The following is a 24,652-nucleotide window of genomic DNA, read 5'->3' as shown; positions in this document are numbered from 1 at the left end:
ATGACCTACCCTGGTGGAGTGGATGTGATCGTTCATCCTCATCCAGCACTGGGTGGCATTTCGGGTGGGGTTGCCAGCCGCGCTGATCTGCTCCGCGACGGCCTCCCAGGCCGGAGAGGTGAAGCTGCTGTGCTTCCTGCAGCCGCCCCTGGGATACAGGACATGCCTGTGCGCCTGCACTCCTCTGAGCAAGGCCTGGAGGGCCTGGTGAGTGACGTGGGTTGCTGCCTCCTTCTTGAGGCTTTTCGCCTTCTTCTTGTGACTGGAAGACATCTCCGCACATGTCCTGAAGCCAGATGGGCTGGAGAGTGTGAGATGTATGCGTTGGACTGGTATTTAAATGTGGCGCTTGGACCTTTGGCCCTGCCAGCTGACGGCTGGCGGACGAATCAGACCGCTACTCGCCGGTGCATAAATAATGAGCTTCTAAGCGCGGAATAGAGTTTCCGCCATTCTGGCCAGTGGGGTGGGCGCCGCAGAAACCACCCGCTACCACACTTAGTCTCATAAACGGAAAATTCTACCCTAGCTTTTTACATAACTTCTTTATTCCTTGACTTCTACATGTTATGGAAATATTAATGTCACATTGTAAAAGTTGAGGCTGTGGGAAGTATTCCATCTACTAAGTATAACTTGCAATCCAGTTTCCAGGTTAGGAAATCACTGCTGTGGTTTTCACCTAATGTTTTGGTTTATTTTTCTACTAAAATCAAAATGTAGAACACTGTAATAAAGCACAGAAGTAATTCTGAATAATTATTTCAAAGTCTGAGTTTCAATTCAGCAGTGATCTGCATAAATGAGTGAGCCCTTAAGCTGAACAGTAGCTAAGTGTTTTGAGATAACAAATACCCCGTGAGTGTTAACAGGCATAGGTAATTGGAGAGCTGAGCTGACAGCCATCCATTCATAATATGTGCAGGAAGATTGAGTGTGGCTGCCCTTGACACCAAGGCAGCATTTGACCGAATGTGGCATCAAGGAGCCCTAGCAAAACTGGAGTCAATGGGAGTCAAGGGGAAAACTCTCCACTGGTTGGAGTCATACCTACCACAAAGGAGGATGGTTGTGGTTGTTGGAGGTCAATCATCTCAGTCTCAGGACATCACTGCAGGAGTTCCTCAGGGTAGTGTCCTCAGCCCCACCATCTTCAGCTGCTTCATCAATGATCTTCCTTCCATCATAAGGTCGGAAATGGGGATTTTGGCTGATCCCCGCCTTCCCAAGGGCAATCAGGGACGGGCAATAAATGCCGACCCAGTCAGTGACACTCACATCCCATGAACGAATTAAAAAAAATGTAAAAACCTGGTGGCTGTCTGGACAGTTAAGTGGATCGATCCTATTCTGATCCTATTCTGACTGTGGACCCGGACAAAGTTTCTTGTGTTGCGAGTGCGCTATCTAGTGGAAGCTGGGATAATAATTGAATTCAGGATTACTATTGCTACCAAGGAAGCAAGGGGCTAGATTTTCAGCGCGGGCCTATATGGGGGTCCCGAGTTCTCCCATGTCATCAACATGCCCTTCTTAGCGGTGGGGAGGGGGGCATTAGGGGGCTGCCTCTTAATTGCAGGTTCCTGAGGATGGAGGCCTAATCAGTGGGCCTGCAGTGATGTCAGACTGTCAGCCTCACTGCTGAGGCAGGCAGGTGACCATGAGAGTACCTCAGCATGGAGGGACCCTTGGCTGCCTGCAATGAAATAATCAAATAAAGAGGCCTGAAGCTAATACGATCATTGAGGTGGAGGAGAAACCCCTAAACACCAGCAGTGACAAATGAGGTTGTGGCCTTTAATTGCCTCCACTGAGCTGGCAGGCTTCACACTCGACGGGTGGGGATGGGAGGCCACTCTGATGGCCAGAAAATCTGTCGTCGTCACACAATGACTCCTGAGTGGCATCTTAATTGCTCTAATTGACTGCCAGACTCCATGGAAAGACAACTGAGGTGGGAATGAGTCAGCGAGTTTGTCCATATTTTCCTGGCCCCTGCCCACCTCGACCCGCTGCCCTCCTTCCCACCATCATCTCCAACCCCAACTCCAAGGGCTGGGAATATTCAACTCAAAAGACCTGAACAGCATCTGAATCACCTATAATTGGCATTGTTAATCATGGAGACAGGGATATATAAATAACTACATACAGTTAGATAACACTGCACATTGGCAGGGTTGAAGTCACTTCTTAGTGGCTGCTGCAGGCAAAAAAAAGAGTCAGAAACTTGGTTAGTAGGAGCAGGGAGGTCATTTGGAGTTTGCTAGGTTGGTTCAGTGGGTAGATGGGGATCGGCTGGTGATTCTCTGCCACCCCTAAAGGAAAAAACAGTTCGGACCAGTACTCTTATTTCCCAGCTTTACTGGTGTTCCATTTTATAGTATGCAAGACCAGTTCGGACCCATATTATCTCCCAGTTTTTACTGTTTTTTTTTCCTTCTGGGACTTTCCTGGGTAGAGAGACACGTTAGGGGCTAGGAGGTGGAGTGAGGGTGAAAAGGTTATAGTCCAATGGACCATAAAGAGACCTGCATTATAGGAACTTTGTAATGCTGCAGTTTTTATCCTTCATGTGTGCCTCTGTGCATTTGTGATGCATCGTGGTTTGTATTATAACTAATATATATATTTTAAATTCAGTTCTGTAGATCTGTACGTTTATACGTTCATAGTTGGATGCAAATAATATTGAGAAAAGAAGGAACTTGCATTTATATTGTGCATTTCATGACCCTATAGTGTCCCAATGTGCTTCACAGCCAATGGAGTATTTTGAAATGTAAATGACAATTTTAGCTGATGGCCTGCCACCAGCAGAGAGTGCGGACTGACTGTCTAATCACTCAGACAGCATGCATCAACCAACCATCTAACCCGCACTGATGGAGCGCACCCCCAGTTACCTAATCCCACCACCAGACTGCCTCAACACCAGTGTCTAATCCCACCATAAACTGCACTGACCAACAGTCTAATCCAGGCTTGTCCAACCTTTTCACTTGGGGCAGCTACATTTCCATTTCTTTTTCCTACTCAAGGGCAAAATGAGCAAATTTCAGAAAGATAAGGTTGGGCACAACATTAAACATGAATTTCAAAATAAGTTGAGGTATGAAGGAAAGAAACTACTTGCTGAGCAAAATAAAGCAAAGTCAAAGCAATAAATTGATAATTAAAAAAGATTAATTAATAAAGATCACCATTAGAGTGTGAGAGGGTCAATGTCTGTTTGCCTGGCTCACTCCTAATCTTTTGATGCTCACTCACTCACCCTCACCCACTGTGTGAGTGGGTTTGATTGGGTGTTGGTGTGTGGGGTGAGGGTCAATGGGAACCCTGAGACTGCGAGTGAGCCAGACACACACACATTCACTCATTCTCTCCCAAGCTCTCTCTCCCATGGTCTCTCCTTCTCCCATGTACTTTCTCACTCTCACACTCTCTCTCCCACACTTATTCTCTCTCTTTCCCTCCAATACTACCATCTCTCCCACACTGTCTCACTCTCTCTCCCACTCTCTCACTCTCCCACACTCACACGCTCTCTTTCTCTCCCACACTCACTCTCTTTCTCCCCCGACACATGTCCTCTCTCTGTCTCTCCTACTGTCTCTCCCACACACTCACTCTCTTCCACATTCCTTCTCCCTCCCACACTCTCTCTCTCCCACCCACGCTTACTGTCTCTCCCTCCCGCACTCACTCCCTCTCTTTCCCCCTCATACTCACTCTCTCCCTCCCTCACTCTCTCTCTCCCACTTTCTCTCTCCACACTCTATCCCATGATCACTCTCTATTTCACACCCACTCACTCTCTCTCTATGCCACATACTCTCATGCTCACTCACTGTCTCTCCCACACATTCCTTTTTCTCTCCCACTCTCTCTCCCAAACACTCCCTCTCTTTCTCTCTTCCACACTCACTCTCTCTCCCACATACTCACTTTCTCTGCTGCACACTCAGTCTCTCTCCCTTTCTCTCTCCCACACACACTCTCTTTCTCTCTTCCACACTCTCACTCTCTTTCTCTCCCACACCCTCTCTCCCAAACTCACTCTCCCTCTCCAACACACTCTCTCTCTCCGACACACTTTCCCTCTCTCTCGCCCCCACTCTCTCTCTCCCTCCCACACTCACTCACTCTCTCCATCCCACACTCACTCACTCTCCCTCCCACGCTCACTCTCTCTTGCACACTCACTCTCTCTCCGACATTCACGCTCTCTCTCCCACTGTCTCTCCTTCACCCTCTCTCTCTCCCACACCTACGCTCTCTCCTTCTCCCACACTCAATCTCTCTGCCTCCTGCGCTCATTCTCCTTCCTGCATTCTCCCTCTCTCCCAAGCACACTCAGTCTCTCTCCCACACTCACCCTCCCTCTCTCTCACACTCACACTCTCTCTCTCACTCTCCCAAAAACACACTCTCTCTTCCTCTCCTGCACACAATCTCTCTCTCTCTCCCACACTTGGTCTCCCTCTTCCACACTCACTCGCCCTCCCACACTCTCACACACACTCTCTCTCTCTCACACACACACTCTCTCTCTCTCACTCTCCCAAAACCACTCTTTTTCTCTCCCTCTCTCCCACACTCACACTCTCTCTTCCACACTCACTGTCTCCCCCATACTCACTCTCTCTACCTCTCTCTCTCTCCCCCACACACTCACTCGCTCTCTCTCTCTCACGACCACTCTCTCTCACTCTCCAAAAATCACTCCCTTTCTCTTTCACTCTCCTACGCACAATCCCTCTCTCTCTCTTCCGCACTCACTGTCTCTCTTCCACACTCACTCTCTCTCTCTCTCCCCCCCACTCCCCCCGGGCAGAGAGTATCTTCACCCTTGCCACATACCCCAATCCTGCCCTTACGCCCACAACATCACATCCAGCCTCTTCTGGCCCCACCTGGCGGCCAGCCTCCTCCCCCAACCGGCCCTGCCCAGCCCGGCAGCCAACCTCCTCCCCCACCTGGCACGGTCCGGCGGCCAGCCCCCTTCCCCACCTGGCACGGCCTGGTGGCCAGCCTCCTCCCCCACCTGGCACGGCCCGGCGGCCAGCCTCCTCCTCCGCCTGGCATGGCCCGGCAGCCAGCCTCCTCCCCCAACCGGCCCTACCCGGCCCGGCAGCCAGCCTCCTCCCCCACCTGGCACAGCCCGGCGACCAGCCTCCTCCCCCAACCGGCCCTGCCCAGCCCGGCAGCCAGACCCTTCCCCCACCTGGCACGGCCCAGCAGCCAGGCCCCTCCCTCACCTGGCACAGCCCAGCGGCCAGCCTCCTCCCCCACCTGACCCTGTATGGCACAGCAGCCTCTATCTTTCTCTTTCCACCCTCTCACCCCCACCCCACCAATACATCTTTTTCTGCAGCACACTCACTGCCGCCAGTGTTGCCCCTCCACCAATCACAAATTGCTTTTCTCCCGCTCATGAGCCTAGCAGCAGCAAATGCGGGAGGGGACCGACCTGTGATTGGAGGAGCAGTTTCTTTCAGAATCTTCCACTCCACTTACTGGAATTTTGAAAATACATCCGAAAGCAACATTAGGGGGCTTTGTGGACCTCATCCAGCACATTGGAAAAGTTTGGTCTAATCACACCATCAACTGCTTCAAAAACAGTGCCTAATCCCACCATAATACTGCACTGACCATGAGATTAAGAAGTGATTGGCTAAGATAAACTGAAAGAGATCTCCAGGCAACTGATGGCAAGACAGAGTTCAACACTTGACCTCCTCTTTGATGGCTTCTGCTCCATGAGATAATTGGTAGGAGAGTTGCTTTTTGTACCAACCATGGCACTATGCCATAAGTCATCACTGCGGCATACCTGCAAGAAGGTGCAGCCAAGTTATGGCTCAGCTGATCATTATTGCCTCTGCAAGTCCTTTGTTGCATGCTAGCTGCAGCTATCCTTACAGGAAATGGCACAGCTTGACGTCTATTCCTATGCTGGCCCAGGTCCTAAGTAATCAGGCTCCCATAGTCATTCCCAGGTCAGTTTGCCAGTAAAATAATAGTTGGTGGCATCATGGCTGGTATGACCTTACACACAATGCTGGCTCCTGATTATCCTTGTACGCCTTCTTTTTTGCAGTGCCATGTATGGCATGACACAATGTGATTGGGGTGCTTCTGAAGAAACTGCCAGCAGCACGGTTAGTCAAGCATTCCCTCCTCATTTTGGGGTCATTGAGGGTCTGCTGGGATAACTTCCTTATAGGGAGAGGAAACCTCCACCAACATGCTGATTACTAAAGTAACGCCTGTCTCTGCAGATGCAGGGGTCCAGGAGCTGCTGAGAGGACATGAAGCACCTCTCCTTCCACACAACTCCTCACCCTCTGAACATGTCAATTATTGAAAACCCTCTGGAGGTGAGGGCAAAATGCAATTACCCACAAAATGAAAGCCTAAGTGGCAGCTGGAAGAAAAGAATACAAGAAGGGCCTTCAACAGGTCTGAAATACTTAGCTGAAAAATCTCAAGGCCTCCAAAAGACTCCCACCTGAAAGTCCAACTGAATCCTTCCCACAAGGTTTTATTGACCTATTGAGGACTCAGTATCCAATATGCTCACCAGCTGGAAGATGAAGCAGCATCCTTCCCTGACCCCTTTCAAACAATGTTGATATGTTAATGTTCAAACACGAGCTTTATATGCCTAATCCAGGCCTGACTGGAAGATTCAGCAGAATACAAAACCAGTAGGAAAGTGGAACTGATTTCCCAGCCTCTTCCACCCTGTTAATACCCTAAATCAGGGTGGAGAAAATCGGCCCCAGTGCACCCTGATTTTGGTAAAGATTTTGATACCTTGAAGCTGGGGTATATTGATCACAATGCTGAAAATTCATGAAGAGTATTGGCAGCTCTAAATTGCAAAAATGATGTAAGTGGGTCATTAAACTGGAGTCACTTGTGGCTGAAGCAATGAGGAATACAGCCAAGTTATTTGGTGCAGGTATCTAACATGCTAAAACTAGTGTGATCTTCAAAACCTGGCAGCAAATTTCACGTGCATGAATGCATGACCAGAAGTGCAGACACAAAAACGAGGAAGGAGTTCTGAACATGATGGAATTACCAAAGTCAAGCAGTATGGAGGAACAGGGATAAACTGACTGCAGCTTGGCACAAAATCAACATTGATTTGTCAGCAGGTCTGTGTGCAGCTAAGCTCAAATGTCCAAATATGAAGCATTCAGTAAGACTATTTCATCTTTCCTTCGAACATTAGTGTGCCTCAAGTGACAAGGAAGGTCAGAGGCATTTGAATCTTCATATGTTAATTGAACTTACATCATAGAAGGTGACTTAATTTTTCACATTTTAATCCACACAGCAGCTACAGGCTTTATACAGTCAGTAACTGTTCTGTGAATATTACACATATTTCTTTTATCAAGACTTCTTGGGGAAAATTTCCAACCACCTGAGCATAATAATAACCTGCATTGAGAAATACAGGCAGGCTCAGGTCGTTGCAGGAAGTTCAGTCAGGTGACATAAGCAAGGCAAACTTTCGAGGAGCAAAATGATAGCATTCAAGCACGCTCTGCCTGCCCGATGGTTAGGTGGGGTCACTTGGGCATCAGGCAGCTGGCACGCACTTGAAAGTTCTCTCATTTTGCTTTTTAATAGCACTGCACATGAACATCATGGTTTTCTCAGGTGTCTGATATCTGACTGCATCTGCATGGTGTCAGTAATGTAAATTAATGTAAATGAGTGTCGGAGACCTGTGCACCCAAATTTCCTGCAATGGCGCCAACTAGAGTTCCAATGGCAAAAACCTGGCATGACTGACTCTAGAGATACTGTTTCAGTGCTATATATCTTAAAGGATGGGTCGATATTGCCAAGACAGTTCTATATTTTCGCCATTTTGAACAAAATATAGTTTTGCTGCTGTTCGTCATTTGTTGATGTTCAGTACTGTGCCATTCGCCCAGCCCTCACCCTTTTGTGATCATTGTTTATTTGGAGGCAGATGGGGGGAAACAACCAGAATCCCTTTTACAGCTGCTGAAGTAATTCCCCTCAGCCTCTTCTGAGCCACAAATATCTGTTTCCCTGTCACACAGTAGGGACCCTCCTTGTTCCATGTCAGTTGGAATAAAAAGAGAAACTTCAAAGTCAATCTAGTGCCACCCTCCTAATCTAGCAACACCAGTCTTCATAGCCAGATGTTTTCCCTGTTCTTTCACCTACTGCTTAGTACCACAGTGCCACCCTCTTGCCAGCTCCCTCCAGGGCAGATTACAGAGCAACTGAACTGCTGTTTAGGGTCCTGCTGCCATAGCAGCAAAGCACAGGAGCATAAATTCACTTACAAGGGCACAGGCTTTAAGGAAAGGTGAAGACAACCAGCATGCATAGCTTCATAGCTATCTCAAATACATTAATTTTTTTTTTAAATCACCATTCTTCAGCAGGTGTACAAATAATAGCATTACCCAATTACCTGCAAGAACATCTTATGGTTTTTTTCAAGGGGTTTTAATTGTGCCTGCGCCATTGATTGTGCTGGTGCTTTGAAGGACCAGACATTCCATCACATTCCTGACTTGTGTCATGTGGTTGCTGCAGAGGCTTTGTAAAGTCAAGAACTGAGCCAAAATGAGGAAATGAGTGACCGTGACATTCATATGGGTGGTCCAGTTGAATTTCTGCTCAATGGCAAACTCCAGGATATAAATGATGGGTACTGCATAATTGTAATGCTATTGGAAGTGAAGGGGATATGATTGAACTCTCTCTTGTTGGACATGGTTATTATGTGGCATGAATGTTGTCACTTTCTAGCTGGATGTTGTTCAGGTCTTGTTGTATTCAGCCATGAACTGCTTCATTATCTGGTGGATTACAAATGGAGCTGAACACTCCAATCATTAGTGAACAGCCTTACTTCTGACTGTATGATAGAGGGAAGACCATTTATGAAGCAGCTGAAGATAGTTGGCCTTTGGGCATGGCCGTGAGGAACCTGCAGCAATGTCCCAGGGCTGGTATGGTTGGCCTCCAAAAGCCACAACCATCATCACTTGTGCTAGGTATGATTCCAACCAGTGGAAAATTTTCCCCCAGTCTCAAATGCCTTCAGGTTTACTCGGACTTATTGGTTCTGCACTTAGTTGATTCTGCCTTGTTGTCGAGAGCAGTCACTACTAGCTCACTTCTGGAGGGAGGGAGGAGATAAGGAGAGAGATTGCAAATGCATGAGAGCGATGAGTACTGGCATGGGAGAGCAAATAAGCGATATGAGGGTAGGGAATCCAAAGGGGGAAGAACGAAATGTTGGCATGAATTGCAGACAGGATGAGGAAGATTGAAGTAATATAAATACGAGGACTGGGGAAGGGATGAGAGAATTGAGGATAGGGATTGCAGAAGGAATAATGGATATGAAAAGAATACTGAAGGAGGTGAGGATAGATAATTGTAGTGTTATGACTACATGAGGATTCTCCGACTCCAGGTTTGACCATAACGTTTTTTTTTGTGAATGTAGAGGGGATATGTTTGTCAATTCTCTAAGAGTCCCACTATTTACACTTTTAGGTTTTAAAGAATTAGTCAGGCAGGTTTTCTTAAGTTAAACAAAGAACAAGATAAGTTTATTGAAACTATTTCCAGAACTAAAAAATACCTAGGTAAATCACAACCACCATTCATATGTCACATGCATTTGTCTGGGACAAGGCACACACCAGTACAGATGGCAACTAAGAGGATAGGCTTATAGGATTTTTTTACAGTTCATGAAAAATAAAACAAAGGAAGATACAGTTAGTGGTTCCTTGGCTGGTCTTGATGCCACTGCATCTTGATGCAGTGGTTCCATACTCTGACCGTTTCATTCAGCTGTCTTCCTGGATGTAGTTGTGTGGAGCAGATTTCCACTTTTTTCCCCAAAAAGATCACAGTTTGCAGTTGGTTTCTCTTCTCGGGATGGTTACTTCGCAAACCAGGCAGTACTTCAAAGAGAGAGAGACAGAGAGGGCACACAGCTTCAGCAGCCTCTGTTCAGTACAACATTGTCTTTTTCTCTTTGCCTCCTGCTTGGTGAGGCATCCATAAAGTACTTTTCTGGGTGCATATTCCAGATAAATTCTATTAGTTCATGTCTGCTGCAGTTATTGTTTCAGAACAGATCATTGCATTTTGATGTTCAGTCTCAGAAATATTTGAAAAGTCTCAGGATGATGTGAATCGACAAGGGATGGGCTCTTTCATGCCCGCCATGGGGTGAAGTGTCTGTTTTCATCCCACTTGGGTTGAATGAAAAATTGTGTGCATTGCATCACTCTGGGCAGTTTTGTCATTGTCTGTAGAGAGGGTACTAGTTGTTCTAAAATCCACCCAGAAAAAGAAAAATTAGAAATTGTATCTTTGAAAAACACATCCTTGTAACAAGTATTAGGGAATTATGTGATACTATCAAGTCTAGATTCAATACTATGCATCATTAAGGCAGAGTGGATTCAGATGGCAAGAAGCAGTTGATTATTGATGGTGAAATATGATGGCTCAGCATTCAGCAGCCTCTGGTGTTTCTGATCACAATGGACTGTCTTGAGACTATTCAATGAAGAGCAATGGACCGAAATCTCCAATAAGGTTATACCAATAAAGCAACATAATTTGGTCAGGTGGGGAAGGAGAATTGAGCATGGTGCTGCGTCATTGAGCAAGAGCTTTGGCTGATTTCCTCCACCACCCCCACTGTCTAGTCTACAGGCATTGTATTCCAGTGCCCTAATATCTATTTGAGCACAGAATACAGTAGTGGAGATCTGGCATTCTCTCTTCCAAAGAATTGTTGCAGCTATATCAGTTGAAAAGTTCAAAACTTAGACTGATATGTTTTTGTTAGGGGACGGTATTAAGGGTTATGGAACTGGGCATGTAGATGGTCATGGTCTAATAAAATGGCAGTTAAGGGTTGAATAGCCTGCTCCTGTTCCTATGCTCCAGACCAGGGATTGAATCTAAGACTGTCATAAACTGTATGCTTCCATACCATGCTATTGTAGTTTCCAATTTCTCACATGAGAAAATAGACACACATGGGAATTGGCTCCTTGTGTGAGGTACAGAGAGCAAGAGTAGAGGGGAAAAAATTGGGGGGTTGGGGGGAGGTGCTTAGGACCCTGACTTCTGAAGGAATACTCAAACAATTACATGTGCTGAAATTATGCTTTTACTATATAAACAACAGTCTTGAGTCAATTGTGCTTGTGCTGCTTATAGGAGTCTTTTGCAAAGCACTATCCACAGCTGCAGCTTCCCAAAAGTAAATTTTGAGACTTATACTCATGAAATAAAATGGAAGCATTACAGGAGTTCAAAGCTGTTTCACAATGACTGTGATAGAGATATAGTTAGTTTGAGTAGTCAGGATGGAAATGGAAAAGAAGAAAGACGAAGGAAACAAGCATTCCCCAGCTGATAAGATTCCTATGGAGGACAAAGACATATCGGTTATGACAAAAACCCTCCTCCTTTATCTCGACTGCTCTAAATAGTTTGCAACGTACTAAAAGTCAGAAGTGCAATGATCTCAGGGTCCTTTCATCATCAATGACTAAGAAATGCCGAAATGCACCCGGGGGCCTCAGGATGTGCCATTCATTGTGTTTGACATCTTCCCTTTTTTGTAGTGCAGCTGTGAAATGTAATATTATCATTATAAGAGAATGTCAAACAATAACTCAGTGGCTATGTCTATGTTTCAAGCTTTGTTGATTACTGATCAAGGTATTTGGGTTCTTTTCCCAATGGATGTGGGTCTTTTTTGAACTTTTCTTTCAAAATGACCTGACAGCTGTTCACCAAAGTTACTTTGCACAGTGTGATTCGAAGTATATTTACAAATAATTGTTTCACAACACAAATAACATTTAAAACCTTTTTTTGGTGCCTTCTTTTTGCTCAGTAGGAGGAGGCATTTTACTCATATTCTCTGCTCCTGGACATTTCCCAGCTAGAAGGGACATGAAGGAGAGGCAATTTAGCTTAAAACTACTTCCGTTATAGTTCTTAAACCTGCAAGTAGAAGACACGTATATTATAAATAATAACAACTGCAGAGTAGGACTACTATTATAGGGGATGCCAGAAGTAATGTCATACTGCTCATTTGTTAAGTTAATTGTTATACTGCCATCAAAACAGTTCCGACATTCATTGACCTGTAACGCTGGGCAGAATCTTCTGGTCCTGTCAGCAGTGGGAAGCCTGGCAGGCAAGGGAATTTAATTTGGTGTGAGGCCAAAAATCAGTTTCCCGATGTAAGACTAAACTTTCGGAATTTTGTTCTCAGGACTTTAAAGGCGAGCTTCCCAACAAACGATGTCGGGAAGCCCTTTAGCATGCATTAGCATATCATGCATGCTCAGTAAAAGGCCCCTTCCAAATTAAGTTCCCTAATCAGAAATCAGGATGTTCAGTTTTACGACTGTATATTAGTAGCTTGCAACTCGCGAGCTTCACTTCTTTCGTGTATTTGGGGTCAGTAGATGTTGCTTTCGCCGCCTTCGGGACCGCTCATAACTTGATGTATCAGCTACTGGTAGCAAAAGCTGCATGAAGGCTGGAGCGGGAGGCAGACGAAGGGTGGAGGGGACGTTGGGGAGAATGTCCAGGGAAGGAGGGGGGGGCGAATGTCCAGGGAGGTGCAGTGGAGAGACTCTGAGACTGTCCAGGGAAGGGGGAGGCTGCAGGGGGCGGTGGGGGGGGGGAACTGTCCACGGAAATGGGGAAGGGGGAAAGTGGCCAGGGAAGGGAAGGGAGAAGATGCCCAGGGAAGGGTGGGGGAGCGAGGTGAGTGTCCAGGGAACGGTGGGGGGGGGGGGGGGGGGGGCAGGGGTGGTGGGTGGCGAGTGCCTGGGGAAGAGGGGGAGAGAGTGTCTGGAGAAGTGGGGTGGGGGTGGGTGAGTGTCCAGGGAAGAGTGGGAGAGAGACTGTCCATGGAAGGCGGGGGGAGGCAGCAAGGGAATGAGAGGATGCAGTGACATTGAATGGAGGGAACGGCCTTCCTTGTTGGGTCTCGGGGTCCTGTGGCTGGCTGTGCAATGGAAGTTTATGAGCAAAGGATGATTGGAGAGAGCATGTCCTAGGGGGCAGGGTCAGTGCTGTCGATGGTGGGATCCTGAGAATTGAACTCCGGGTACTGGGCAGAGGAGGAAACAGTCACAGTCAGAGGGGGGAGTGGGAGGCAATAGAGTGGCAGTTCCAGGGTGATAGTCTGGTAGGTGAAGGTTTCATAGTTGGGTGGGTATCATGGGGGCGGTCTACACAGGTGGCTCAGATAATGGTCAGGGTGGACAGTGGGACAGTAATGGCATCGGATCTGAGGGGAGGGAAGGCATGTAGAGGTGGATCGTGATAGGATCCAGGATAATGGGTGGGGGGGAAGAGGGAGGTGGGGGCGGAGGGTGTGGTGGTTTCAAGGGTAACAGAGGGGAGAGGAATGGTGATGTTGGGTGGGTCAAGGGTGAGGGAAGTTGATGGCCAGAGGAAGGGTAGAAATTGGTGGAGCGAGTTTGAAAGGTGACACACTATTTTTTAAATCTGACCTGGAGAACGCAGTTAGTCGATAAGTGCGATCTCTTGAAGTGGAGGAGAGAGTCTTTTCTTGTGGGTGGAGTTCAAGGTCAGCACAATTGGCTGACTAAAAGGACACCCTAATAATTATGAGGCAGCTGGATGAGAACCATACCATCAGTTGCAGTCAGAGGCAGGGATTTTGGGAGGGAGGGAAGTGGACGCCTCCAAGGATGGTGGAGGCCATCCAGTCCACAACTCCAAACCTCCATCCTCACTGCTGAATAGTCATGCCTGACAAAGACTCATGTAGTTAGTCTTTCTATGATGCCAAGGCAATGGTCTTTCTATTGAGTCTCAAAGGTAGTGGAGGCAAGCTTTTCGTACATGGCTCTCAACACCTGCCAAAAAACAATGTCTCCATACACAGTCATGTATGAATGGGGGGAGCACCCATCTCTGGTCCTCCAGGATTTCCTTTACCTGGAAGGAATGGGGTGGGATGCCATGTCTAGACAGCATGCAGGCACATGGCTTAGCACTGGCTTACTGGCTTGAGATGAAGGGAAACCTGTAAAGACTTTGCGCACCACATTTATTACTTCAATGTGTTCACACATCCACTGAGGTGTTGATGATGCAGGCTCCAGGCAACCCTGCCCTGGTACTGGCTCTCATCCAGATGAGAAGGAGGGACCTTCGCAGGTTAGCACAGGGCCAGGAGGAGCAACAGCCTGAGCAGCAAGAGGCAGTGGGCCTCAAGAAGGTCAGGATGCTGGTGAACATGGTCCAAGGCAACAGCGAATATTGGTCCAACCATGGGTGTATCACACGCGATTCAGTTATCTACAAATGAGCAAAAGGCAATGCCAAAGGTGCCGAAGAATGTCCCAGAATGTGGTTACACACACTGCCAGCTTCTCCATGATGACCTGCAGCTACAAGGACTTGGAGGGATTCTCATGCCAGTGGCATTTAAGGTCCTGTCTCCTTAAACCTCTTTGCCAGTGACTCCTTCCAGGGCTCCACTGGGGGCCTGTGCAGCATCTCCCAGTCAGTGACACACAATTGCATATGTGACGTGACAGATTCCCTGTTCAGGAGAGCGCACCAATTTGTCCAATTCTACCTGGATCCTGAAAGCCAGGCTGCAAGAGCATTGGGATTTGCAGCAATCTCAGGTTTCTGTGAATGCAAGGGGCTATTGACTGTATACAGGTGGGCTTGAGGCCTCCCTGGCAACAGCCAGTCACATTCATTAATAGAAAAGGATTCCACTCTTTGAAGGTGCAACTGATATGTGATCACAGAAGACAAATCCTGCATGTTTGTGCTCAGTTCCCATGGAGCTCTCACGACACCTACATTCTGAACCATTCCCTGGTACCACAGGTTTTTGAAGGATCTCGGCGATTGTAGGGCTCGTTCCTTGGGGACAAGTGATACCCCCAGAAGACCTGGCTGATGACACCGGTTCACCATCTGCAGAGTGCTGCTGAGGAGAGCTGTAATGATGCACAAACCTCCACCAGCTCCATGATTGAGTAGATGATAGGCCTCCTAAAGATGAGGTTCAGATGTTTGGACCACTCAGGTGGTGGTTTCTAATACTCACCACAGAGAGTGTCCCGGGTCATCATTGTCTACTGTGTCTTGCACAACCTAGCACTACAAAGTGGGGGCATTTTGGCCGAGGGAGATATGGAGGACCGAGGTGTCTCCTCCAATGAGGACAGTGAAGGGGATGGAGCTGACAAGGGCCAGGATGTCACTGAGCCCCATGCAGAGGCTATGGCAGGGCTATGAAACAACAGACAGGTCTGTGCCAATCTGATAGCTACCAGATTGACGGCAGAATAAGCTGCACAGCACTCCAATCTCCCGTGACCTCAAACACCTGTGAGTCAAATTGTGGTTTCATCCATGCCCTCACAAAGTCCATGGGCATGGCAACTTGGAAACAATATCAAACCTAACCTCGACATAGATGCACTCATGTCACTCTGACACCAGCTCTCAAAGCGGGGACCAACCTGGCAGAGAGCTCTTTCAGGCAGAACCAGACGGATGGGTCCATAAGGAGGAGCAGCATGAGACCACCATTTGGCCCCTTGAGGTCGCTCCCCCATGCAGATTGATGAGGAAAGACCGTGTACCTGTCCTTTGATCATCACTCGCTCATAGTAAACCCATATCCCTTGACATCTTTATCGTACCAAGAAGTTTTGAGGTAACTTTGGAGTCCACTCACTGAGAGTGCCTCACCTGCAGTATGGGTTGCTGAGGTGCAACCACTCCAGACCTTCCAATCGCAGAGATCCATACAAATCATAATCCTAGGTGGCCTTAGCATTAGTGTGAGACTGTGATCCATCATTGCGGACAACTCAGTGAAAGTAAATATCTTTCCCGCATGGACACTGCAGAGGCCTGTTAGAGCTGCTGATGCTTCACATGGACAGGCAGCCTTGCAGTCCTCAGCATGGTCCAGCATAGACCTAATCTACTCTCTCTCTCCTCACGCACTAAAACCCTGGTCCATAAATGATGTCCAATGCACTTTTGTTGCAAACCCTTTATGCGAGATCTGCTACCACCCTTCATAAGGAGACGAGGAGGCCACACAAATCTCCATGTGAGGTCTGACAAAGGCTTCAAGCACAGACCTCTTTAATCCTACACTCATATCCCTCTTGCAGTCAAGGCTAATATGCCCGCTGCCTCCTTACTTGTTGAGTCACCTGCATGTTAGTTGAAAATGACAAATCACTAAGGAAGGCCAATCATGATTGAGCGTGCTGAGCACAGTTTCCTCCAGACATGTAGGGAAGCCTCTGGTTTTCTATTGTTAAGAAGGTAGTATAGATCTTCAGTCTCACAGCCCTGAAACTGCATCCACAGTGTTCCTTGCCACTCACATAGCAGATTTAACTCCCTTTGAGTACTTGTGGTATCCACTCACATCTACAAAAACAGCAGGAGATACAATGACCTAGATGAACACATTTTCAGATGTCGGAACATGGTGAGCCGCAAGTAATGACTTGCATGATGTGTGGCCTGGCAGCACACTCACAACTGATAGCCAGTGATTAATCCTGCACAAGTGCGATTATTAAGTAGTCACTATGTTGATAATGTAGGATAACTGAATCTGTGGGCGTTCATGATAGGATTCTGACAGAGGCCCAGGTTCTAGACTCTTAAATTCCCACGACCATTGAAGCAACTAGCAGCAAGATCGAATCCAGGAGACTTCCAAACAGTGCAAGTGAACATATATTTACAAGTGCCAAAACTATATACAACGATTATACACCTGTGTGCCTTCAATACTTCTTAATCTTTTTTTGCCTACTGCTATGTCTGGGTGCAGCCCCTACATCCAGAGTTTAGGTAGAGCTACCCTGACTTCAGGGCGATGACTGTAAGGACTTTGGCGGGCATCCTCTGGTGGCTCAAGGCTTAGCAGGCCCTTGCCTGCTAAGCGTCTCCTGTCATTTGTAGGGAGTCGTGTACAGGCCTTCTAATAGTAACTGCATGGTAGGATGGAGCATAAAGGAAGAAATAATGGGAGCTTGTCAGAGAGGCACAGCGATAATCATGGGAGATTTTAATCTACATATAGACTGGAAAAGTCCGATGGGCAAAGGTAGCCTAGATGAGGATTTCATAGAATGTTTCCGGGATAGTTTCTTAGAACAGCATATTCTGAACCCAACAAGAGAGCAGGCTATAATATATCGAGTATTGTGCAGAGATGGGATTAATTAATAATCTCATAGTGAAGGCGCCCCTAGGTAGCAGCAACCATAATATGATTGAATTTTACATTTGATGGAAAGAGGAGTGGGTCCGAGACTATGTTTGTAAACTTAAATAAGAGCAATTATGAGGGTATGAAAGCAGAATTGGCAAATTAAGTTAAGGGATAGATCAGTAGAGATGCAGTGGCAAACATTTAAGGGGACATTTCAGGATACACAGAACAGAGTACAATCCAACAAATAATAAAAAGTCCAAGGGATGGACACACCATCCGTGGTTAACTAGAAGGTTAAAGATAGTATCAGACTTAAAGAAAAAGCATATAATTGTGCAAAGATGGGTGGAAGGCCAGAAGATTGGACAGAATATAAGGAACAGCAAAGGATAACTAAAAGGTTAACAGTACGAGAGAAAGTTAGCCAGAAGTATAAAAACAGATAGAGTTTCTATAAATGGTTAAAAAAGAAGCAAGTTAACAAGTGAGTGTTGGCCCTATAGAAAGTGAGTGTGGAGAGCTGATAATGGAAAACAGGGAAATGGCAGATGAATTGAACAGGTATTTTGTATCATACTTTACTATAGAGGACATAAGTAACATCCCAGAGGCAGCTATAAATCAGGAAATGGAAGGTAGGGAGGAACTCAGGAAAATTACAGTCACCAGAGAAGTGGCACTGAGTAAATTGTTGGAGCTGCGGTTGACAAGTGCCCATGTCCTGATGGACTTCATCCTAGGGTCTTAAAAGAAGTGGCTAGTGAGATAGTTGATGCATTGGTTTTAATTTTCTGAAACTCCCTAGATTCAGGGAAGGTCCCATTAGATTGAAAGATAGCAAATGTAACTTCATTATACAAAAAGGGAAGGAGACAGAAAGCGGGAAACTACAGGCCAGTTAGCTTAACATCTGTCATAGGGAAAATGTTAGAAGCTATTATGAAAGAAGCTATAGCAGGGCACTTGAATAAGTTCAAGGTAAACATGCAGAGTCAACATGGTTTTGTGAAAGGGAAAACTTATTGGAGTTTTTTGAGGAAATAACATGTTTTGTGGATAAAGGGGAACCAGTGGATGTACTATACTTGGATTTTCTAAGGCATTTGATAAAGTGCCTTGCGGAAAATAAAAGCTTGTGGTTTGGGGTAACATGCATGGATAGAAGATTAGCTGGCTAGCAGTAGGAAGAAAGTAGGCATAAATGGGTATTTTTCAGGTTGGCAAGATGTAACGAATGGTGTGCCACAGGGATCAATGCTGGGACCTCAACTTTTTACAATTTATATAAATGACTTGGATGAAGGGATGGATAGGATGGTTGCCAAATTTGTTGTTGACACAAAGATAGGTAGGAAAGTAAATTGTGAAGAAGGCATACGGTGGCTACAAAATGATATATAAAGGTTAAGTGAGTGGGCAAAGATCTGGCAAATGGAGTATAATGTCAGAAAATGTGAAATTGTCAATTTTGGCAGGAAGAATAAAAGAGAAGCATATTATCTAAATGGTGAGAGATTGCAGAGCTCTGAGATGCAGGGGGATTTGGGTGTCTTAGTCCATGAATCGCAAAAGGCTAGTATGCAGGTACAGCAGGTAATTAGGAAAGCTAATAGAATGTTATCATTTATTGTGAGGGGAATTGAATACAAAAGTAGGGAGGTTATGCTTCAGTTATACAGAGCACTAGTGAGACCAGATCATATTGGTCACCTTATTTAAGAAAGGATGTAAACGTGCTGGAAGCAGTTCAGATAAGGTTTACCAGACTAATACCTAGAATGGGTGGATTGTCTTATGAGGAAATGTTTGACAGGCTAGGCTTGTATCCACTGGAGTTTAGAAGAGTAAGAGGCAACTTGATTGAAACATATAAGATCCTGAGGGGTCTTGACAGGCTGGATGTAGAGAGGATGTTTCGTTTTCTGGGAGAATCTAGAACTTGGGTCAATTTTTAAAAATAAGTGGTCGCCCATTTAAAATGGAAATGAGGCAAATATTTTTCTCTCAGAGGGTCTGGCTCTTTGGAACTCTCTTCCTGAAAAGGCAGTGAAAAAAGAGTCTTTGATCTAAATAGATTCTTGGTAAGAACAGAGTCTTTGATCTAAATAGATTCTTGGTAAGGAAGGGGGCGATTGGTTATTGGGGGTAGGCAGGATGCAGATTTGAGATAACTATCAGATCAGCCATGGTTTTATTAAATGGTGGAGCAGGCTCGAGGGGCCGAATGGCCTTTTTCCTGCTCCTTGTCTGTATGTTCGTACGTTCCTAGGTTCGCCCTCAGCCTTACCTACTGTGGGCAATGGGGTCAGTGGCAGTGGGGAGGTGGAGCGAGCAGAACACCCTTGGAATGTTGTGGGATGAAGCCTTCGGCGTGCTTAGCTGTCGCTACTCCTCCCAATGATTTCTGATTCCTCCCAGATTCTTTGAAGAGAAGGGGCACCTGGAGGGAGGTCAAAGTGCCCCCCCACCACGCCCCCCCCCCCCCCACCCCCCAACCCCCGCCCCACCATTGACTAGCCTTGATACACTGCGCCCATGACTAGAGCAACGGAGCACTGGTCCGAGTGCATATCTGGCAGCCGCTGTGTGTTCCGCTGGACTTGGGTCTCCAAGGCAGTCACCATCCTTTCCACAGAGGAAGCCAAACGCTCGCATGCCAGAGCCACAACAGCAGAGAGAACATGGAAGGACTCATCCAACCTTCGGTCCAGTCTGCGCATGGCCTCAGGCATCTCTGCCTGATGTTTCCTTGCCTGTCTCTGCATCTCCAACAAGTTTCTTAAGTCTGAGTATAGAGGCTCCTCATCTGCACGGGGCTCAGCAGGGGCCTGTTCTCCAGCAGTCCTCCGAGTATCACTGCCTCTGCCAGCTGTGGACCTGTGTCAGTGATGTGCTCGCCAGATTGTGACCCTGAGCCTATTCTAGAACTTGGACTCACCGAGGTGACTGCATCTGTGCTGGTGGAGGTTGCAGGTGAACGCCATGATGGTACGTCCTCTGAGGATTCTGAAGCATCCACCTCAGAGGTGGGGACGGGCCTGGGGTTGGTCCAGGTTGCTGTCCACCCCAGTTCTCTTGTTGGTGCCTAAAATGGAGAAAAGAAAGATTTAGTGATTGTCTAATCAGGTTCCTTATTTAAACACATCTCTCACTCAGTAGGCGCAGCTGACAGCTGCAGACTGGAGGAATCCTCACTGGCTTCCTGGGGAATCCTATCTCACCCTCAGCACAGGCATTGTCCTGCTCTTTCCTGGCTATCTCTGCTGCATTTCCCCGTAAGGGGTGAGAACTCTGATGTCCGCAATTCCACCTCTGGCCTGCGAGCACTCACGTTTGGTGTGGGCATTCTTCTCCTGCAGAAAGATTGATGGAGATGCCAATGGTTCATGAGCAGTTCAGGAGCATGTTTGCCTGTGGCAGCTGCTGAGCCCTCCCCAGTAAGTGATTAAGAAGCCGGTTGCCCTGCAACTAATATGAGATTTTGATCATGAAGTGGCTGGCACACATTCAGTCCCATCTGCTGGTGAGTGCTGCAACCCAAACTCCTACGTGACATCCCTGTGCACTTGTGCACTTAGACTGCTTGATACCCTTATGAGTGTGTTAGTTTGCAGTGAGAGTGAATGGTGCACTTAACCTGGTAGAGCACAGCAGATCATTCATCCTCTTCCTGCACTGCACTTCCTGTGTGTCTCTGTGCTGGACTCCACGGCCACTAGCCTCTGTTGCGGCCTCCGTTCAGGCTGCTGTGGTCAGACAGAAGGGTCATCTGCTGCCATCCCGGGGGAAACAGGACTTCCCACCTCTGCTGGACGGCCTAGAGGAGAGTCTCCAGGGAAGCTTTGCTGGACAGTTCAGCTGCAGTTTGTTTCCGCTTCTGGGACATTACAGACATCCAGGCTGAAGCTCCTGGCCTGCAGTGAACGAATAACTGTCCGGTTGCCCTTTAAATATGGGGTCCAGCCCTTTAAGCCCATAAGGTAACAGCGGGGACAGCAACTTCCTGCCCTTCCCGCCATGAGATTCAACGTTCTCCACACAGATGCGTATTTAATGAACTGATCAGTGCAAGATCACTCATGTTCAGCCGACCGAGTGGGTATCACTCCCACTTCCACGCCAGCCACCGAACTTAGAGTTCAGAATAGAAGATTCCGCATATTATCCCTGTTTCTCTCTCCACAGGCACTCTCTTTCTGCTGAGTGCTTGCAGTATTTTCCGTTTTTATTCCAGTTCTGGTGGAAGGTCACTGGCCTGAAACACGCAGCAAAATCTTTAGCTCGGCGGGCAGGTGTGCGCCCGACCTGCTCGAGCGTAAAGTGACGTGCATTGACGTTGGACGAGCGTCCTGACGTCAATGTGCAGTTGTGTGATATTTCTGTTGGCAGGCACGCGTAGGAATTGGCAGCACACACGGCAACAATTAAAAGGCCTGTTAAGGCGATTGAAGTATCAATTGACTGACATTTTTCGGTGCCTGTCCAACCTTACAGTTGGCGGGCAGGTGAAAAGGCCAAGCAGCCTTTGCACTTTCTAGGAAACCTCATCCATGGGTGGGATGAGGTTTCCTACAGCAAATAAAAATAAAGTAAAAATTTTAAAATTTAATTAATAGCATTAGTAACATGACAGTCACATGTGGGGGCATGTTTTATAACATTTTTAATTTCTTCATTATTTTTCTTTAAAACTCTTCAGCTCCCTGCGGCCGCTCTGTGCCTCAGGGAGATTCTAAAGGACGCGCTCGTGCGCATACATGAAGTTCACGCTCGCCCTCCTCCCCCTGCCCGCACAGGCAGTGCTGAGCGCTGCCGCTAGGCCCGTCAGTGTGAAATCGACTCCCGGGCTCGATCGCGGGCGGCGGGCGGCTTCCCACCTGCCCCTGACTGCCCCCACCGAGCCCGCCCAACAAGAGCAAGGATTCTGCCCGTTAAAAGCTCTATTCCCCTCTCCACAGGTGCTGTGTGATCCACTGAATATTTACGGCATTTTCTATTTTTTATTTCAAATTTCCAACATCTGCAGTATTTTGCTTTAGGATGTGTGATGTAGGATTTAATACTTGATGGGTATTCTGAAGTTTTACTTGATTTGCATTTATTTACCTTCCTCCTAGGGTTGAGCACTGTTCATGATGGAGGAGGTTCTTCACAAACATACCAAATAACATTTTCTCATGTTATGTTTTCTTGTGTCCTAAACATTAAATTGGTTTATTGATAATTAACCTGTGCACTTTCATTTTAGGAAATAAAGGCAAAGAGAAGAATAAGAAATCAAGAAAAGAAGGCAACAAAGAAGCAAAGCAAGGCAAACAAGCTAAAAATAGGGGCAAAGAAAATAAAAACAACAGAGAAGGAGTAAGGAAAGAAAAGCCTGAAAACAAGAAACGAAGAGGGCAGAATAAGAAACTGATACCCACAACAGTGGGCACTGTTCACTAAAAGCCTCACTTGGTTGCTGAGATTTCTGATGCTGCTATGTATTAACAAGCTAACCTATAGAGGTGCACTGTATAATGGATCCAGTGCTGGGTTCCTACTTTTAATCCTTATTCCTGACCTTCATGGACACTGCTAATCATTTCAAGGACTACAGTTGAAGCCGAAAGTGTAGATATACCTACGTTTATACAACATTAGGCATAATTAATCCCTGCCCCACCGAATAAATTAGAACTCCAGATGGTTAGCACAACAAGTATTGTGGCTAGCCCTTTAAGGGTTAAAAAAGAGCCAGCTATGCTGAGAAAAACTATTCCATGTTAAGGGAAGTCTTTAGCTTCAGTACTGGAGATTCCTCATCAAATGTGATATGCATTTGTGCATGTTCTGGTTTCTGTATAAAATGACAATAGGATCCTTTTTTTCTTTATTTCTTTTAATTATTAACAGATTGCTGCCTTGTAATATACAGGAATGTAATAAATGTCATTTGAAGCCTGGAGAACCAACTGTTACCTTTCTTTTAAAGTATTGTTTTTAAGTTTCTGTTTATGACCTCTGTAAGAAACAGTGCACACACCCGAGCTAGTGTCATTGTTGTCAACAGATGCCACTAAACTGCTTAAAAGCACCTGTATTTCAAATAAAAAAATATATTTCCTTTACTGAGTTCTCAGAGTATATGTTTATGACATGAATATCCTTCTATATGTAGCATTATAGTATGTAGTTTGGAGAATTATTATTACTTATGTAGTAGTTCATTTCATGTACATTAGGAGCCATTTTGTTTGACTGGAATGATAAAAATGCCTGCTACCCAATCTGTCGCTTTAGTTTGTTACACATTCCTGACAAGAAGTTAGTAATGGCCAAATAGAACAGTTGAACTTGTCACTGGTAGGTTTGTTTCATTTTCATTTTTCTTCTTCATTTACGATGCCAGTCAGTTTCTAACTGAACAATTAATAGGAAAAATAAGTGCTACAAAATTAAAGTGACAGAGGAAAAAAGAACTCAAGAAAAATGTTTGCAGTTATTTATTTTTGAATTGAAATCACGTTATGTGATATAACTAAAATGTTCGGGTTTTAATATGAAATTCTTTTGCAAGCTGCTTTAAATGAAGGCATTTTAAATGCTGACAGAAACATTATTTATAATACATTTATCACTAATATCGCACAGTACAATTTCATGCTTATCATATAAATAATTCTCACTTCCTACTGGTGTATTGGAGAGGCAATGAAAGAAAAGATTGCACCTTACATTAATTCCATGTGCAGTCAAAAAGGTTTTGTGAGAATCATAAAAGACAAGTTTCTGGGGAATCATTTAAGTCAACAAGTCTGTTCATTGTTGAGAAACAAACTGTATAAAAAAAACTGACCAAGAACGTTTTTAAGATCTTGGATTTTACCTGTAAACTTGCTAAGAATAAGAACAAAGGTTCTTAAATAGTAGTGGAGTCATGCAAAATGAGTGAAGCAAAATAAATACTGGAAGAATTCACATTGCTGAAATGAGGGGAACCATAGACTTCTTAGTTAGGCTAAGCTAGATGTGCCAGTTCTGTATTTACCATTGCGATACAGTGAAAGAGTCAAAGCGGTAAGAAGTAAATAAAATAGAAGTCTCCTAATCCTAGGGCTATTCCTGAGGTATACTGCTCAGCAATGAAGAATTTCTTCATGAATAAAATCTAGCTCATTTTGTTTTCTTCTTGCTTCTGTGATTTTTTTTCAATTCTCCCTTCTCATCTCCTCAAGGCACTGGCCTGAGTAGGAATGGCAAAAACCCTCCTGTACATCTCTCATATCTTTTCATATCTAAGGCTGTACAGTGAGCGGCAGCAGGTTATGCAACTCTACAAGAACTAAC

General features: G+C 45.9%; 1 protein-coding gene and 1 long non-coding RNA gene across 2 annotated transcripts in view; one reads left to right on the top strand and one right to left on the bottom strand.

The window, feature by feature from the left end:
- The window catches only part of rspo3 (R-spondin 3), a 114,069-nt gene extending 90,636 nt beyond the window's left edge, over positions 1–23,433 (top strand). Inside the window, exon 5 of the mRNA XM_078542145.1 lies at positions 22,572–23,433. Coding sequence (XP_078398271.1) covers positions 22,572–22,768 — 197 coding nt within the window. The 3' untranslated portion in view covers positions 22,769–23,433. The remainder of the gene's footprint in view (positions 1–22,571) is intronic.
- On the bottom strand, positions 9,605–21,237 carry LOC144680768 (uncharacterized). Its single transcript, XR_013576620.1, has 3 exons — positions 20,262–21,237; positions 11,923–11,998; positions 9,605–10,363 (listed from the first exon to the last, which is right to left on the bottom strand). It is a non-coding gene; the product is annotated as an uncharacterized LOC144680768 (long non-coding RNA).
- Positions 23,434–24,652: the final 1,219 nt, after the last annotated feature.

Source organism: Cetorhinus maximus, chromosome 5 (genome assembly GCF_964194155.1).
Source record: "Cetorhinus maximus chromosome 5, sCetMax3.hap1.1, whole genome shotgun sequence".
Taxonomy (NCBI): domain Eukaryota; kingdom Metazoa; phylum Chordata; class Chondrichthyes; order Lamniformes; family Cetorhinidae; genus Cetorhinus; species Cetorhinus maximus.
Note: the sequence above shows the minus strand (reverse complement) of the source record. Positions and strands in the feature narration are given on the sequence as shown.